Below are 16,027 nucleotides of genomic sequence, written 5' to 3'. Positions count from 1 at the left end.
TTCATGAGGCTTGTAGTAGTCGGGACCTTACGTGTATGTAGAATCGCTTGCTATGTATGCTGCAACGTGGGTCGCTTTTGAAAGCAAGAGACGAAGGAGGAAGGTAATGAATAATAAAACGGAACGACGACGACATGGAATGAAAGATTCAATTGTAACTACAAAGGGCCTTCGCAGGCAGAAGTATCTAGTCAATGATAACACTGTGACATTGCGCTATGCATGACAACAGTGGTGAAAACATCTAAGTATGACCGGACCACGGTGCATAATTCTGTATGAAGTAGACATTGCGTTGTGACACGCGACAAGAATTGAACAAAAGGACTCCCTTCAATATCCTAACGTCCCTCCTCCGCCTGACTCCTTCCACGATTCAAGAATGGTATGGGTTATTCTTAGAAAAATGCATACATAGGGTGCGGTATTCAAGACAATCTCCCTGTCTGTTCTTCGATCGCTGAATCACCCTCATGAAGAAAAATAAAAGCACGATCTCAACACATTTTCGAAATAAGAGACCTCATCAGGCCTAGGAATGGAAATTGCTGAAGCTGCTAGCATGTTAATGCAACATCAGCTGCACCAGCCAGCTCCTCATCGTAAATAGAACAGCGTCTTCCTGATGTCATTGATGCTTTTGGCGAATCGTGACTGCGACTGCTCCGGGGGCACTTGGGCCTCGCTGGTGGTTTCGTCCTCGTCGTCGTCCTCGCTTTCCTCATCTGCGCGGGTACGACTTAGATTTCTCAGGATTGCAGAAGGGGATTTTTGACGTGGCGGCTGTGCGGAGGTGGGGGGCTGCTCCTCGTCTTGGTCCTCGCGGGCCATTCGGAGCTCGCTCAGTTTTGGGTAGAAATTGGGGCGGGTGGTTGTGGCGCGGGCTGTAACAGTCTGGATCCCGGTAATGCCTTGGGTGGTGTTCGATGGAGTGTTCTGGAGCGGGGTGTGAGATTGGCCTTGGGCAGGCTTGGGGAGCTTTGTGCCATTTGCGGCAGGCATGATGCCTTCTGATGAAACTCCTGAAGACGCCGGTGTGCTTCCGGATGTCCAAGAAGAAGACGGAGGGTCGTTGGCGATAGCCCCACCGGTTGCTTGTTTGACTGTAGTGGGCTTTGAGGTAACGTCTGATTCTGAGCCTGACTCTGAATCATCTTCGGATTCAGAATCAGATTCAGACCGCGATGATATTTCTATAGCTTCGTTGACTGTTTCATTCGTGGCAGAGCTATGATCCTTGCTGCTTGTGTTCTCGATAGGTGCAGAGATGCCTGTCGAAGAGCTCTGCAGACTTGAGGACTTGGTGTGATTCAAGGCTTGAAGCGCTGGATCAATACTGGATGATACTTGCGTCGTGGGTGATCCACTGCGCAGTTTTCTTCGTGATGCTGATCGTATAATCAGCTTTTTTTTCTTACTAGGTCCAGCTTTCGCGATGGTGGGATCAATACCCTCTTCAGACGTTATCGTGTACTCTGAGACCGACTCTCCTGAGCTGATAATCTCTGGACCGATAGGCTTGATAGGACTCGGAGAATTGATCGCACGACCTTTCATCTTCTTATCTATAAACATGTCATTAAGAGTCGATTGCACCTTCTTGGACGCTTTACTTGAAGTAGTAGTCGTAGGCGTTGACTTCCGACCTGTCTCCGTAGCTCCGTTTGTTTGCGGTGCAGCATTCGCAGTACTACTCTCCTGATTGATAGAAAAAGATACCTGGGAGATGGATTTTCGCAGGCTGCTAGAAGGCTGCTTCAAAGCACTGCGAGGCGGCGGGCCCATTGCCATCGAGGATTTCGTGCTGTACGGGCTTGACGATCGTCCAGCTTTTGTGATTGGAACTATTGGCGTTAATGTGTGTCTCTGATCGTTTGAGACATTCAATTGTTCAGAGTGCGAGCCTTGACTACTGCAAATAAGTACTCCGTTTCGAAAGTTATGTTCACGCCACTTTTGAATATAAGCCTCATCACGCTCTCTACGTTCTTGCGCTTTCCGTTGAGCGGCATTTACGGGAGGTGGTTTTGCAGGCTTTGGATCTGGCTTATTGAGCCAGCCGTTTGCCTTTGGTGTTGCGGACGCAGGCTTCCTATTAGACCTCTCAATCTCAAGTTGTTTTGCGCCATCAGATGCTAGCATGGCTCGTTCACCGTCCTCCTGTAACTGCAGTTCGTTAAAGGCACCATAGTCCGTCGCCGCTACGGTGAAGTCATCCGAGGGTCGGTTTGCTATTAACCGTGGTTGCGCTTTGGATTGCAGTGGAGGCAGGGTGGACTTTAGCTGTTTATGCTGCTCAAAGTTGCTGTTCCCTTTGTTGGTATCTCTCATATTGCTGTCGCCGTGTTCATCGTTCGCTAAAACCGGTAGTTGCAGCTTATGCGCACCGTTGGTGATATTCACAGCTTTGAACCCTTGGCTAAGCGCCTTTTGAGCTGAAGCTTTCGATGGCTCTCCTACAGTTGTGTTGATTCGGGACCCTGTGATCTGATCCTTTGGAGCCATTGATGTGGTTCCCTTTGGCCTTACAATGACACTAACAGAAGACTTTGCCTCGAGGTTATTTGCTGAGCTTCGAGTCGGAATCGCCATGTCACTTCTCATACTGAGTTGCGCTTTCTTTTCGTTCAGAGACTCCGGCTGTGTTGCAATCAGAGCTTGAGCTACACGCTCGCCTGCATTGGGTGCCACTTCTTGATGTGCCCGTTCAGAAGCAATTGACCTTTGCACATCAGTTGCGCCCGACGGGTGAGCCGAAGGATTCAGCAGGTCATTGCGCTGAAGATTTGACGCCATCTGCTTCGGATCTTGTGGCCTTGTCGGCTGGTTACATCCTTCTGCTCCAGCAACGAGGACCTTCATTAGATGATCACCTTGATTTTGACCGCTTTGTCGAGAAGCGGAAGTTGATTGCTCTTGCTTATCACCATTGAACGCCTTAGAAGAGGGCTGCGTAGAGGAACTTGAGGGGTTTCTCATGGACTTCAGAGCCTTAGACGAATTGGACATTGTAAGAGGTAAAGCAGCCATTCGGGAAGGTGTTTTAGAAATCCTATGCTGTTTTGCACTAAATAATTGCTGTCGCCTATCGAAACCGTCCGAGTCTGATTCAATCGGATCGTACACTTCCTGTTCGCGATCTTTGCTGCTAGTCGGTTTCTGGCCATTAGGCATTACAGCCTGAGGCGAAACGAGCTTTTCACCCGATTGCGCTTCAGGGTATTGCAATGGCTGCATTTGAGACTGATCTGAGCCTCCTCTATTCACTGCATGGTCAGGATCGGGGGACACATCTGGTGCTATAGGCTTAGGAACCCGATCGTTGGCGTCATCGTGTTCTGTATGTGGAAGGCTGGCATGTCGAGAAGAGGCATCCGGAGGCTGAGACTCCTGTTGAGATTGTAAGTCCACATGAGGAGGAATATCATGCACCGAGAGCCTAAGTACCGGTGATTCTGACTTTGTCTCTCGATCCTCGTTGCGCACGCTACTGTTCCCAATGACTGGGGAGTCAGGGACAGTATGGTTGTCGTCTTGTTGCACAGGCTGATGTCGCCGGTTGGAAGGAGACGTCGGTGTTCCATATGCATTCGCGTCTAGGAGAGGTGTTAGCAATGGAGTTTCAACGGCCAAAGGAGAAGTTACTACGTGTTTGCGAGGGCTGCGAGTCTAGTACTTGAAGCAAAGAATTTCGCGAGCCAGGCTGCTGCGACCGTCTTTGGTCGTGCGCATGTTCGTGATGAATCTTTTGCCTCTTGTGTGAGGGACCTGTGTCGCCGTCCAAGGCGATACCTGCGAATGTCTCTACGCTCGGGAGCACTCGATTTGCGTCGTTGAACAGAGGGGGCGGAGGGCGTTTTTGAGGTCGGGCTGAGGACTCAGGCGCAAGCGAAACAAAGCGTTGAGCATTTTGCAGTTCTACAGGATCTGAAGGATATCTGAGAACTTTGCAGATTGATGTGAAGATGTCACCACTGGAAGTTCTGTCATCGAACACGTCGCCGATTTTATCGGCCAAATCAAGGGTGCTGCCCCAAGAGTCTTGGAGCTCCTTGATTTTCAAGGGACTGGTGATGGCAGAAGTGTCAGCCAGGCCTGATTACGGGGAGCTTCAACGATTCATTGACTCACCCTCTGCCCACATAGATCCTGCCATATCGTTCCACGATATGATCGACTAGTTGGGCTAACGTGTTCTCTGAATTCTCGGGCTGCGTCCATGGCCTGGTCTCGGATTGACGCGCTGCGTTTTTCGACTGAGCGGAGTGTTGATCCTGCAGTGGCAAGATGTTGATTTGCAGTCGAACTTTACCCATCGCGAAGTGACGTGCGGCTCATTCTGCGATGAGCTTAAAGCAATTCATCGCGCAAAAATCAGGTACTCTTACTCGAGCTATGGCAGCAAAGTTGCAAGTGCACGTCGCGAACATTTTGTGATATTGCAAAAACGCGGACTTAGGCCAACGAATGGAGCTAGAGGCTTGGCGTGCTCTAGTCGAAACCTTAACTTGAAAAGGGGGTACGAGTAATGGTAAGGAATGGAAACAGGACCTATACTATTGTAGTTGCAGTCTTCAGACGAGGCACTCTTCAATTTAAGAACAGTCTCAGAAGGCAGATTGAACATTACTACATGCTACGCTAGACTCTCCATACCCAAACTAATAAGAGTCTATGTCGATAGAACCTGTCAGGCTAGCCCATGCTGCCACTCGCTACCAGAGTGACTACAGTCTTGGCCCCCTTTCCATCTTGATCACGCATCTATCAGAATGCTTTCCACGATCCCCTTAGGAGCTGAAAAATTCGATCTGGGGTTTGATCCGAGTTGGGGGTGACCACTTCTATCCAGTAAAAACGTCTTGTTCCTTTGGAGCTTGGTTCTGAAAGACCTACGGATGTGACATGCTCATGGCATTTGCTGGTTACAAACGCATGACATGCTTCATACTTTCAATACCTTGAACATCACCCTGATGTGGTTTGCGGAAGACGACTCGTATTATGAGAATGAAGAAGGCCAATACGGTTGGAGGTCGGCTCTCAAAATTTCCAGCACCTAAATTTCCTTCGCTGCAAAAACAATGACGCAATTTCAGGAGACGAAAAGACCAAGAGATGATGTTTATGATTTGTATACAGATTTTCCTCGGGGCCAGTCTATGCTCTATCTAATATGTACATGGATGGATATAACAGGCTCCCCAGCGCCACCGGCTAGAAAACAGCAATGAGTCCAGCAAGTCCAATAACTCCGTACATGCAGAGATCAATTCTCAACGTTCTGTTGATCATTCTGGGTAGCAATTTGATCATCCCCTATCTCCATTGAATCAATGTCGGTCGCTTCAGCCTAAAACTTCTCGTTGTGCGTATATGATTGCTTCTCAATCGAGATGTCATCGTGCTGGAATGCGTTGGCATCCAAGCTCATGTTGCGGCCGGTACCACGGCGCATTGAAGCGCGCTTGGGCAGACCAGTCTCTGGATCGACAACAGAGTGGCCGCGCTCGGCAGCTTGGACGAGTTCGGGGTTCTGTTCCTTGAGGATTCTGTAATTCTTCTCGCAAGCCCACACGAATGGATTGTCAGATGCGAAGACAAGATTCATCTCCTCAAGCGTGCGTTGGTTGGATTCGGGGTAGAAACAATAGACCATTGGCAAAGTGATGACATTGGCGATGCCGAAAATGTAGTAAGTCTTTTCACCACAAGCCTTGAAGACAATCGGCAGCATGAGTGTAAGCCATCCATTGCCGAGTGACCAGCCAACGACACCCCAAGCGTTACCCTTGGCACGAACTTCCAATGGGAAGATCTCAGCCGGGTATAGCCAAGGTACCGTAAGCCAGGTAGCACCGAAAGTAGCTGTGAAAAGGAAGATCATGGCGACTGCGACTGAGCTGTAGACTTTGGCCTGGGCGATCTCACCGGCAGCAGTCTTGTCGAGACCAAGTCGTGCGAAGCCACCGGCCATGAACATGGCAATACCTTGCATGATCGAGCCCCAGTACAGAGTCCAGCGGCGGCCAATCCTGTCGAGAGTGAAAACACAAATGAGAGTTGATAGCTAGGCAATTGTCAGCTGTTGCTTGATCCCCAATGCTTCACCAGGAAGACTTACAGTATATGTAATGGTATTAAGACCTGAGATCCATTGGACGTCGGAGTGGCCGATACCAGCAGTGCGGAAGATTGTGGGAGCGAAGATGGTGACACCTGCAATACCAATCCACTCTTGCATGATCTGGAGCCAGATGACGAGCTGGACACGACGACCAGTGTGGAGCTTCCCTGATCCAATACCGAAGAGCATGGAGAAATATGATTGACGACCGGCTGTCTTTCGCTCAAGTTCGGCAACGTTGCGGATGTCCTGGAATTCGGCCTCAGCCTTGCCGTGGTCTTCGCCAGTCTCACCACGGAGACGGCCAAGGATGTAGCGGCCTTCACGTTCGCGGCCAACCTTGACGAGCCAACGAGGAGATTCGGGGAAGAACCAGCAAATGGCGAAAAGCAAAAGCAGGGGGGCGATCTGGAAGCCAATGGGAAAGCGCCATGTAAAGCCTGTCAAGCCCTTCTTGTAAAAGCTGCAGCCATATTCGATCCAGTAGGCAACGACGACACCGAAAATATTGAGGGTGAACTCAATGGCGACGAATTGACCACGGGAGGTGTGTTCAGCTGTCTCGGTGGCCCAAACAGGGACGATAGCGTTGAGCATGCCAGTGCCCCAGCCGTTAATCAGTCGAGCTGGTTTGAATTAGTACAGCTGCTAAGACTCGTATACCGAAGCAATCTTACCGAAGATCATCCAAGTAGCGTTCTGTGCGGAGGTTTGCAAGATGGCGCCAACGACACCCCAGCCAGCTCCAAGTCCAATTGTCTTGATACGGCCGTACCTATCACCAAACCATCCACCGACCAAGCAGCCCATGAGGGTACCAAGATAGTAGATGGACACGATACCTCCCTGTTTCAGGGTGTTGTCGATGATTGGCGTACCATCAGTGTCTGGATGGCCGAACTTCATGGTCTTTTCATAGTAATCAGGAGAGGTATTTACACCTCCCATCATACCTTGATCATAACCGAAGAAGAAGATGGATAGAGCGGCGACGCAGTTGATGGCTATGAGAAGGCCACGCTTCTCAAGTTTGTGGACGACATTGGAGGCGGGGATGGACTCCATGCCGGATAATGAGTGGTGGATGTTCTTATCAGAATGAGTGGACAAGTGTGTTAATCTCGACAGGAAAGGCCTCAGGGACCTGTTGGTGCCTTGCTTTGCTTTGGAGAAGCGAAGGCTCACTGAGGCTGTTGTTCAAAGAGAGGGAAGATTGATGCTATGGAGTGAGGATAACGAAGAGAAAGACGGGAACCTTTATACATGAACATCGCGTGTCCAGCTCGTCCTGGGCTGCACATCGCTTGAATGGGATAATATCAGGATCGGTCCAGACATCGTGGGGGAAACAGATTCAGGGCGATTCCGACTCCAGGGTTTCACACTATCGCAATCGTTTCATTGTCAACGGCGCGAATCCGTGGCTCGTGTATATGTCGAAACGAGGCTACTGGCAGCAATTCAGTCGCGTGCCACACATACAAGAGCAAGACTGACTTGCGCCTCGGTCTACCTCGTCACCAACACAGTGGGTAGTCTCAGCCTTAGCTGCAGCGGCAAAGTACCAAGCTCGCATCGCCTGAGGATATGCCCGCTCCAAGCGCCAGGCAAGCGCATGCATATGACTTGCAGTTGGCCTATGTTGGGGTAGCCGCCCCACTGGCCGGGGATGATGGCGTGGGGTCTCCACGAAGGCGTATGCGAATCGTGTCCATCGACCGATTCTAGACGACTCCCACACCGGTCATTAGCGTCGCGATGCTGAACGTCATCCTGCAGTCCCAGAAATCATGACATCGCATCTGAGACACAGAACATTTTTAGGATTTAGGATCAAGTATCTACCAAATCAACCAGTCGGCGGCCACTGACGCTGCCGCCAGCCTTCTCGACGCCAGCGACCCACACGCCGAGTGGGACAGGCAAGTTCTTGAAGACACCCTCACTCGCATGATGAAACGAGACAAGCACCGCATCGAAGCTTTACATAAGCCTTCTCTAACTTCTGAACAAGCCTCATCTGGTCCGTTCATACGCGCCGATCCCGATGAAGACCAGCTAGCCACAATCAGCATGAGATCGAGGCAAGACGGCCTATCTGTGTCTATACCAAATTCGAGTGAGCCTCATTAGAGCCAATTGATGCTTTGACTGAGGCCCAAGTCCAAAGATTTGGACCTCGTACTCATGCAACATTCAGAACTAATTGGTCCGACTCGATCGTTTCTCCTCAGCTGGTCGTAAGTATTCACGTTGGCCACCTGCTCCGATCATTCTTCCGTCGACTCGTGTTCAGTTCATGCCCGCGGGTCTGGTATTGCTGCAACTCGCATCTTTTGGCCGAGCATGGGTCTGATCTTGCTGCAGCTCGCAAGTTTCTAGCTGCACTCAGAATCTGTATTTCTAACGACTCGGTGTCTAACATTAGTGGTTGCTCTTTCATGAGACCTTCTCCTGTATCACTCGCTTGACCGAGATAGGCCATTCATAGATGCACGAAAGTAGTGACTAGGCCGTGCAGAAATTCTATCCCACGCCTATTGGCGGCGTCTGGATAGCTTTCATGTCAGCTTCTCTAGAATCCCGATTTCGACACTACATTCTGATCGAATTGAATTGTGAATTCTGCACGTGTTCTAGATCAGTCTTAGATGCGGTCCAACAAAGGATGCCCTCAGAAAGGGGCTCTTCCTGGCCAGTCATCTAAGACACATCTATTCTGTCTTCTCCACAGTGAGCTTGTATCGGCCTTGATCTTCGATACGAATTGAGATCGGTCTTCCTGCAAAGATCAAGCTCGTGCAGACATGGATATCCTTTCTATCATCGTTCGATCGAGCACATGGGCTAAACTTCGAAGACTTTTGGTGTTGGTCATGCTTTCACGCGGCTTGAAAAACCCCTCAAAATTGAATTCAGTTGCATTTTGGAAGCAAACACAGGAATAAGGTCCATTACGTTACGGAACCCCCAGATCTTGCCCTGACAGCTCCACACAGCGCGAATTTGGCAGCTAAAGGTCGTAAGGCACATTGCATCGTCAGGCACATCCGCCAGTATGACCTGAGTTGGTATGCCGGCAACGCTGAAATTCCCTCCTCCTGTCGACAAGCACAAGAAATACTACGCTTGAATATCAAAAGAGATTAAGCATCAGCAAAAACGATAAACAGTAACGCAGAAACACAGCCACCAATATTGTATAAGAGCAACTATTACCAGTTGACCGTTTGGATACATTGGAGGATTCCTCGCCGGAATCGCGAGATTCCCATGGTGGTGCTAGCATGTCGTCAATCGTCGACAGCCACTTTGGTCGTTTTCTGAGAGACCTCGGTGCGCCATGATCGAAATTAGGCTTGAAACTGCTTCGGATCAGTATCGGCACCTTCGACCTCCGCTCCGTTGCGTCATATGCAGCCGTTGTTTCAGTGACAATCGACTCTGATCCATCCAAGCCAGCAAAACACTTGATCATGAAGAGCAATGACACATCAACACACGTCTAAGGCAGCGCTTCATCACTTTTGTGTGCCTTCTTGACACTTTTCCATTCCATTACCCACGATGCCATAAAGATCAGGCTCGAGAGAGCCAAAGCCAAGTACCAGATTGACCTCATCGAATGGTTGTAGATATCAAGAACTTGAGACAGTTTGTCAGTGCTCACCATGCTCGAGAGAGATGTCGCGCCTCTGTTGGCGAGAGTGCTTGAGTCCAGGTCCGGTATGATTTTCCCCAGGCCCTGGTTCAAATTTTCCTCGAGTACTGTCTGAGACACTGTGATGAAGACTGATCCTCCTAGAAAGCTAAAGAAATTCAATACTGCTAAGCCCACAGATATATCGCTATCCGACAAGACAGTCTGGGCTGCGATGAAAGGCTGTTGAAGAACGAGACCGAGTCCAAACCCTGTGATGATCTGCTGCATTTCTGCATAGCTAACAATGACACGTTGGGTAAAATACATACCTGGTAATAATCCAAATGCCAGCTCCAATGTCGGCTTTCCACGTGGTGATCAAGGCAGAGCCAACAACAAGAATGGCGCTTCCCGCAATCATGAACGGAGTGTAGTACCCAAGAAGGCTTGTTGCAATACCACCGCCCATGACTGCGACGACAACGCTGAGGAGCAGTGGTATCAGAGACAGCCCCGAGTTTTGCGGCGACTTGCTCTGAATGACTTGAAACCAAATCGGTAAATAACATGGAAAGATCACAAGTCCAGATCCGATGCCCACAATTGCTATAGATCCCATAAAAATACTCCGCTGGAAGAAGATCTGCGGCGGCACTGTTGCCTTTTCTTTCCGCCAAACCTGAGCTGCTAGAAAAGCGAGACCCAGGATAACAAAAACCACAAATAGTACTATGATGCGTGCGTCATTCCAGGGATATCTTGTGCCACCCCATTCAGTGGTAAAAAGCAGACAGACGATAGACGGACCCATAAGAATGAAACCTAGAGGATCCAACTGATCGACTTTTCCCCAGCGAGTATCTGCCGGCTTCACCGGCGCGGGACTTTTGGGAGTCAAAAGCACAACAAGAACCAGCGAGATGGCACCGACGGGAAGATTTATCCAGAAACACCACCGCCATGTGATTGCAGTCAAGTATCCGCCAGCGATTGGACCAATGACTGAGGCTATTCCGAAGACCGAGCCCAAAGCTCCAGCATATTTGGGGTGAGACTGCAGAGGGATGAGAACGTTGATCAACATAAATGCTCCAGATGAGATTCCTGCTCCACCTATGCCTTGAATGACCCGTCCAACAATCAGAGCATTGGATGTTGGAGCTGCAGCACAGACGATGGACCCGATCTCGAACGTGGCGACAAGAGCTATGAGCACCATTTTGACGGAGTAATATTTGTACACACGCCCGAAAGACAATTGGAGCATGCACAATGGAAGGAGAAAGCCTGCCTCGTACCATGCAACGTCTCCGAAGCTGTTGAAGTCACTGGAGATGGTGGGGATCGCGGTACCAATAATAGTTCGATCCTAGGGGGCCATCAATACCATGGCTATTGCCCATTGGCCTCAAGCAGACATACCAATGCTACGAGAAAAAGGGGTTGACAAGCATGTCATACTGCCTCTACGCCTACTGGGTCCTCGATCAACAACGTCATTTCTTCCACTCCGACAAAAGCCACTTTGAACTCTCGTGGCAGTCGAACGAATCATTGCCACACGAGTCGAAAGATTCTTTGATCCCTAAGCTCGAGGAAGGTCTGAACACACGATTACTCCAATACTGTGATCCTCTCAAACCTCTCGACACTTTGCTCCAGCTCTCCGCAAGGATCCTCATTTGTGGGATGCGTCAGCGGACTTTACATCCGTTGGCGCGTGCGGGTGGTGCCAGCAAAGAAGTTCGTGGCGCACTCTCGGATACCTGCATACAGTCTCTGCAATACAACGTTGCAATGAACACCCACCCGACTCTGACATGCTTCAGGTGGTTGGTTAAAGCGTTCCTCCTGGCATGCATGTAAGTGATCAACCATCTTTAGATTCCCTGAAACTTACAAATCCAGTCATATGTGTCCTTGTCGAAGCATCGAAGCAGAACGACACATCGAGAACGCAGCAAATCTGGGACTTGCTCTCTGAACTTTATGCGGCCAACTCAACACTTTCAGAGCTCTCGGAGGATCGACGAATCTCTCACGCGGCAGAACTCGTCACTGCTGCTTGGAAAACTCGCCAAACAAAAACGGACACCGATCATTGCCCCCCAAACCCCATTTCGTGACCCAGCTAGAAGTTGAGCTTGCAGAACACCGCGCCAGATTTGTGCGTGGACCTAGTGCAAACGCAGCGCAGGAGGGAGCCATTGGAGGAACGACGGAGGATATAACCGCTGAAACAACTTTCACAGAGCAAGACGTAGAAGGCACATCTGATCTTGACTTTCAGGACATTGACTGGTCATTCTGGAGCAGTATCGACTGAGGGTTGTTGGCCTTGGTCAATTTTCCTGCCACTTGAAAGCCAGCACCGCTTTCTATTGGGTCTGACAAGACTTATTGATCTAAGAAAAATATCCTACACGAATAAGTGCACACAGAAATAGAGAGGATACCGGAGGGTGGATAGCATTCACGCCGAGTAGCAAAAATCCTCAAAACGACTGACTTGGACAAGTCTCGGTCTTGAAGCTCAAATCTGCATATCTAGCAAATCCTATATCACCACAACCAAACCCTCTACCGCACCGTCCACATGCATCGTCCATCGAATATATCACATCTGTCTGATACCTTCCGAGCAGCCCAACCCCTTTTCTGACACTTCGATCAATCGATAGATATGCACACAAGCAAAACAGCAAGCTAGCTAGCTATAAAATCAGTGCTATCAATACCAACAAGAAGAATGATCCATCATAGTAAGACATGCATGCATGCAAGATACGTCAAATCCCACAATCCATCTATAGACTTCGTTCCTTCTTCGCGGTCCCGGTGCTGCAGTGCGTCTGAAATATTTGTGTTGTTGTCCAAGGAATTCTGCTGTGGTCGATGTTAGTTATTCAAAGTGACCGAATATTAGATAGAAGGTTGGCGTAATTGACTGTTTGTCTGATTGCTTGAGCAATAAGAACCAAGAATTGTTTTTCCTCCTTGATGGAGAACCGGCGACTGTGCTGAAAATCGCAAACTCCAGATTAGGCATATCATGCATTCGTCGCATTCGTCGCATGTTCATCAGAAGCATCCCCCCTCCCCTTATCGCCGTCGCAATGCATGCGCTTCAAGATTTTGTAGTCAAAAACACCATTTGCACTCACTCCTCACCCAATGAACTCCCCATCAACCAACTCCTCCCAACGTCCCCCTCCCTCCCCTTTCCACACTCTCTCCATAACCTCTCTCGCATCCCTCGCCTGCGTGAGGCCAGTGTTTTCGATATTCTTCATCCGCTCCCCTAGTCTCTCCCTATGACTTGGCAAGATCGCCTCACAGCCCGCGACGAAGATGGGAAACAGCAGACACGCCTCGGCCGTCCCGTTATGACTGATTTTGCTCAGCGCGGCGACGATGACATCAATATACGACTGGATTGTCTCGTCCTTGGTGGGACGGCGGAGGACGCGCCGTTGGAGGTATATGATGCCCGCCCAGTGATACATGTCATTCGCGGTAGTGACCTCGAGGGCGAAGTCCTCCTGGCGGGGGCGTGGGGAGCTGTCTGGGCGGGAAGCATGGTGGCAGCCCTGGAACGGCTGGCACAAGCTCTCCTTCAACGCGTCACGGAGTCGGTTAGCGGCCTCCACGCTGTGAGACGCTGGAGCCCAATCGTTCTGTTCGTTGGGATAGAGCGCGAAGTGACGAGCCCGCTCATCGTCACAGATTTTTGCCAACTCTGCGATAGAAGCTAGCAGACCTACGCAGCAGGTGGAGACACCGTAGAAACAATCAATGCGGTGACACTCGTCCGGGTGATTGGGGTCATCGGCCCATAGGTCGCCTTTGTAAAGGGGAAGAGGTTTGTTCATGCCGGAAAGGCTGCCTAGGACGTCAAGGTAGGCGAACCAGCGGGTGAGGAAGTAAGTTTCCTCGTCGTCGCGGTCGACTGTTTTTCGGCGAATGCCTCGTGCAGTGATAATCGTGCGGGACATTTCTAGATGCTTTGTCCATGGGATTCGATGCTCCAGGCCAAATGGATTTGGTGAGACAATCTCAAGGGATGCGAGCATGACTGCGGTGGCGAAGGTGGTGTTGGATATTTGCATATGGGGGTTCTTCAGGTCGTTAGCGAGAGTGGAGAACATGCCTGTTACATAATCGGCTATTCGATTGCTCGGCTCATTGTAGCCCATTAGGCGAGCACGGTGGCTCGCAGAGTAGGCTAGTACCAGACGAAGGAGATTGTTGTCTTTCAGGGCCACTGAAGAATGATCAGCAATTACAAAAGCGGTTAGAAGGGTTCAATGCCTACTCCTTGGTAGTATCTTTCTAAAAGGGTTACCCGAACAGTCGTGCGGGACAAGAATTCGAGCTGTGTAGTTGATGAAATGATGAAAATAGAGAAGATTCATAGGATGTTTTCTCAGAATTGGTGGCAGTTGTTCAAAATCCTCGGGTATTCTCACTGAAATAGGAGATCGGTAGAATGCCTTTGAATTTTCTTGATTCAGATCTGAAGGTGCTCGATTTGATCCACTGTTTCTCGGTGAAAAGAGTGGCCTGGCGTTGATAGAGGGTGTTATGTCATTGAGAGCTTGGGCGTCATTGTTGGACCCCAAATCAAAATCTGGATACCCCGGATCCAGCCCATAATAGTGCTTTGGTGTACTCGAGTTGCTGTCAGATCTGTGGTGGCCCTCTTTGCCAGATTCGCCTGAAATTAACGATTCGATTGACATACGGCGATCGGGATGGCTAGTAGTGGCTTGCCGGGTCCGAGAATTCTGACTCTCGTCGGATGCGATGGAGGAAGTCACAGGGCTCGGTGGTATTCTGGTACCATTCAACGGAGACATTTGAGCGGTGGACGTGCTCGCTCGGGATGTGCCATTGGTATTGGTCTGGTAGATGCTGAAGTTGTAGTGACCTGGCACGTAATCTGGTGATTTGGCTGGTCGGTCTAGCCTTGCGCGCTTGAAGCTACGATCGTTATGATTGATTCCCACGTTGATCTGACGAGGAGAGGTCTGTCTGGGCGGAGGCATGTCGATGTTGGAGAATGGAGTGTGGAAGGCAGTCGTGGACGTCCGTTTCAGGGTTGATAGAGACGACTCGTCCAGACTTGAATCCGCTGGTGAGGGATAGGGAGATTCGTCTTCTTTGAGCCTAGCGAAAGGTGAGACTGAAGCGGAGGATGAGGTCCTGGCTGTACGAGAAAGTGTAGGCCCCGAGAAGGTCGTGGAGGTGGAGGGCAGTCCGTTCCTGTAACTATGGCTGTGGTGCGCGTCTAAGGAGGGTCTCTTGAGCGTCTTACGCTCCGTAGCATTGTCATTGCCCGTGTTGAAACTCAACACTTGCTCCCCCGCCTGGATCGTCCCAGACAGGGTATCTGCCGTCAAGTGGTTCTGATTTCCTCCTTTTTTGGAGCGGCCATCCCAATTGAGTTTGATACTGTAGTCACATGTCTGCCCGGTCTTCTCGCAATTGATACAGGCAGGCTTCTGTTCGCCACACTTGATCTTCCGGGCTTTACACTGCCTGGGTGATGTTAGAAAGCGTCGAGACGGAGAGGTGGTACAATCGACACATACGTGCATCCGTGACGACTCCTAGTCTTCGGCTCGCCGGCCCCTGCCTTCCTTGGCCGAGGCATCGTGTATGAAATTCAATTTGGTCTGCACGATTCTTCTCCCGCAAAATTGAGCCGCTTGGTAGGGGTGAGCATCAGTTGCGGATGGAGCTGAGCCAGTGATGTTGTCCCGCTTTGGGGTTGACTATACAGGAAAGCGGCCCTTGCTGAAGCTTGGTCAGCGCTGTCGGATCGAGAGGGAATGGGCCAAGATTGCAGGTACACAATCTTGGCTAGGACTGAAGGGAAGCAATTGCAGTCGTACAGGTAGAGGGTGTCAGCGGAGTATTTGTGCCCAGTGGCTTGCCTAGCCATGGGGATATTAAGGTCTCGAGAGCGGGCAGGCGCATGAGCAGGCGAAAGAGGGGTCTGGGGGAAGTGAAGGAACGATCAGGTCACAGGTTTGGTCCGAGATACTGGATGACAATGGCTCAGTGGGGCCTGTATTGTGTAGAGGGCCATGGAGAATGGGCAGCCACTGCCACTGCCACTGCCACTGCCGCAGGGCGTCGCAGGTGGTACCGGCGAATGAAATGGATGCAAAGCTTCAGCTACACGGTTACATGCCTCAGCCGATTAGATAAGATCTGACATCGTGTGCCCGTAGGCGATCATGTTGGCCTGC

The 16,027-nt window shown here is 50.3% G+C and overlaps 5 protein-coding genes across 5 annotated transcripts; 1 reads left to right on the top strand and 4 right to left on the bottom strand.

Moving 5' to 3' along the window:
- Nucleotides 1–597: 597 nt before the first annotated feature.
- On the bottom strand, nt 598–4,316 carry KY384_009012 (uncharacterized protein; the record flags this gene model as incomplete). The annotated part of the gene is made up of 3 exons (XM_044817498.1): nt 598–3,596; nt 3,649–4,067; nt 4,132–4,316. The coding sequence occupies 3 exons, from the start codon at nt 4,314–4,316 to the stop codon at nt 598–600; spliced, it is 3,603 nt and encodes a 1,200-aa protein (XP_044664651.1).
- A 1,037-nt stretch (nt 4,317–5,353) lies between these two features.
- Nucleotides 5,354–7,192, bottom strand: KY384_009011 (uncharacterized protein; the record flags this gene model as incomplete). The annotated part of the gene is made up of 3 exons (XM_044817497.1): nt 5,354–6,070; nt 6,125–6,753; nt 6,805–7,192. 3 exons carry the CDS (start codon nt 7,190–7,192, stop codon nt 5,354–5,356), a joined length of 1,734 nt encoding a protein of 577 aa, XP_044664650.1.
- Nucleotides 7,193–9,632: 2,440 nt separating this feature from the next.
- KY384_009010 (uncharacterized protein) lies at nt 9,633–10,989 on the bottom strand (the record flags this gene model as incomplete). Its single annotated transcript, XM_044817496.1, has 3 exons — nt 9,633–9,975; nt 10,023–10,049; nt 10,100–10,989. The coding sequence occupies 3 exons, from the start codon at nt 10,987–10,989 to the stop codon at nt 9,633–9,635; spliced, it is 1,260 nt and encodes a 419-aa protein (XP_044664649.1).
- A 233-nt stretch (nt 10,990–11,222) lies between these two features.
- Nucleotides 11,223–12,096, top strand: KY384_009009 (uncharacterized protein; the record flags this gene model as incomplete). The annotated part of the gene is made up of 2 exons (XM_044817495.1): nt 11,223–11,632; nt 11,934–12,096. The coding sequence occupies 2 exons, from the start codon at nt 11,223–11,225 to the stop codon at nt 12,094–12,096; spliced, it is 573 nt and encodes a 190-aa protein (XP_044664648.1).
- An 841-nt stretch (nt 12,097–12,937) lies between these two features.
- KY384_009008 (uncharacterized protein) lies at nt 12,938–15,717 on the bottom strand (the record flags this gene model as incomplete). Its single annotated transcript, XM_044817494.1, has 3 exons — nt 12,938–14,034; nt 14,116–15,311; nt 15,668–15,717. The coding sequence occupies 3 exons, from the start codon at nt 15,715–15,717 to the stop codon at nt 12,938–12,940; spliced, it is 2,343 nt and encodes a 780-aa protein (XP_044664647.1).
- Between the last annotated feature and the right edge of the window lie 310 nt (nt 15,718–16,027).

The sequence above is a fragment of the Bacidia gigantensis genome, assembly GCF_019456465.1.
Source record: "Bacidia gigantensis strain McMullin 20006 chromosome Unknown scaffold_268, whole genome shotgun sequence".
NCBI classification, from domain to species: domain Eukaryota; kingdom Fungi; phylum Ascomycota; class Lecanoromycetes; order Lecanorales; family Ramalinaceae; genus Bacidia; species Bacidia gigantensis.
Note: the sequence above shows the minus strand (reverse complement) of the source record. Positions and strands in the feature narration are given on the sequence as shown.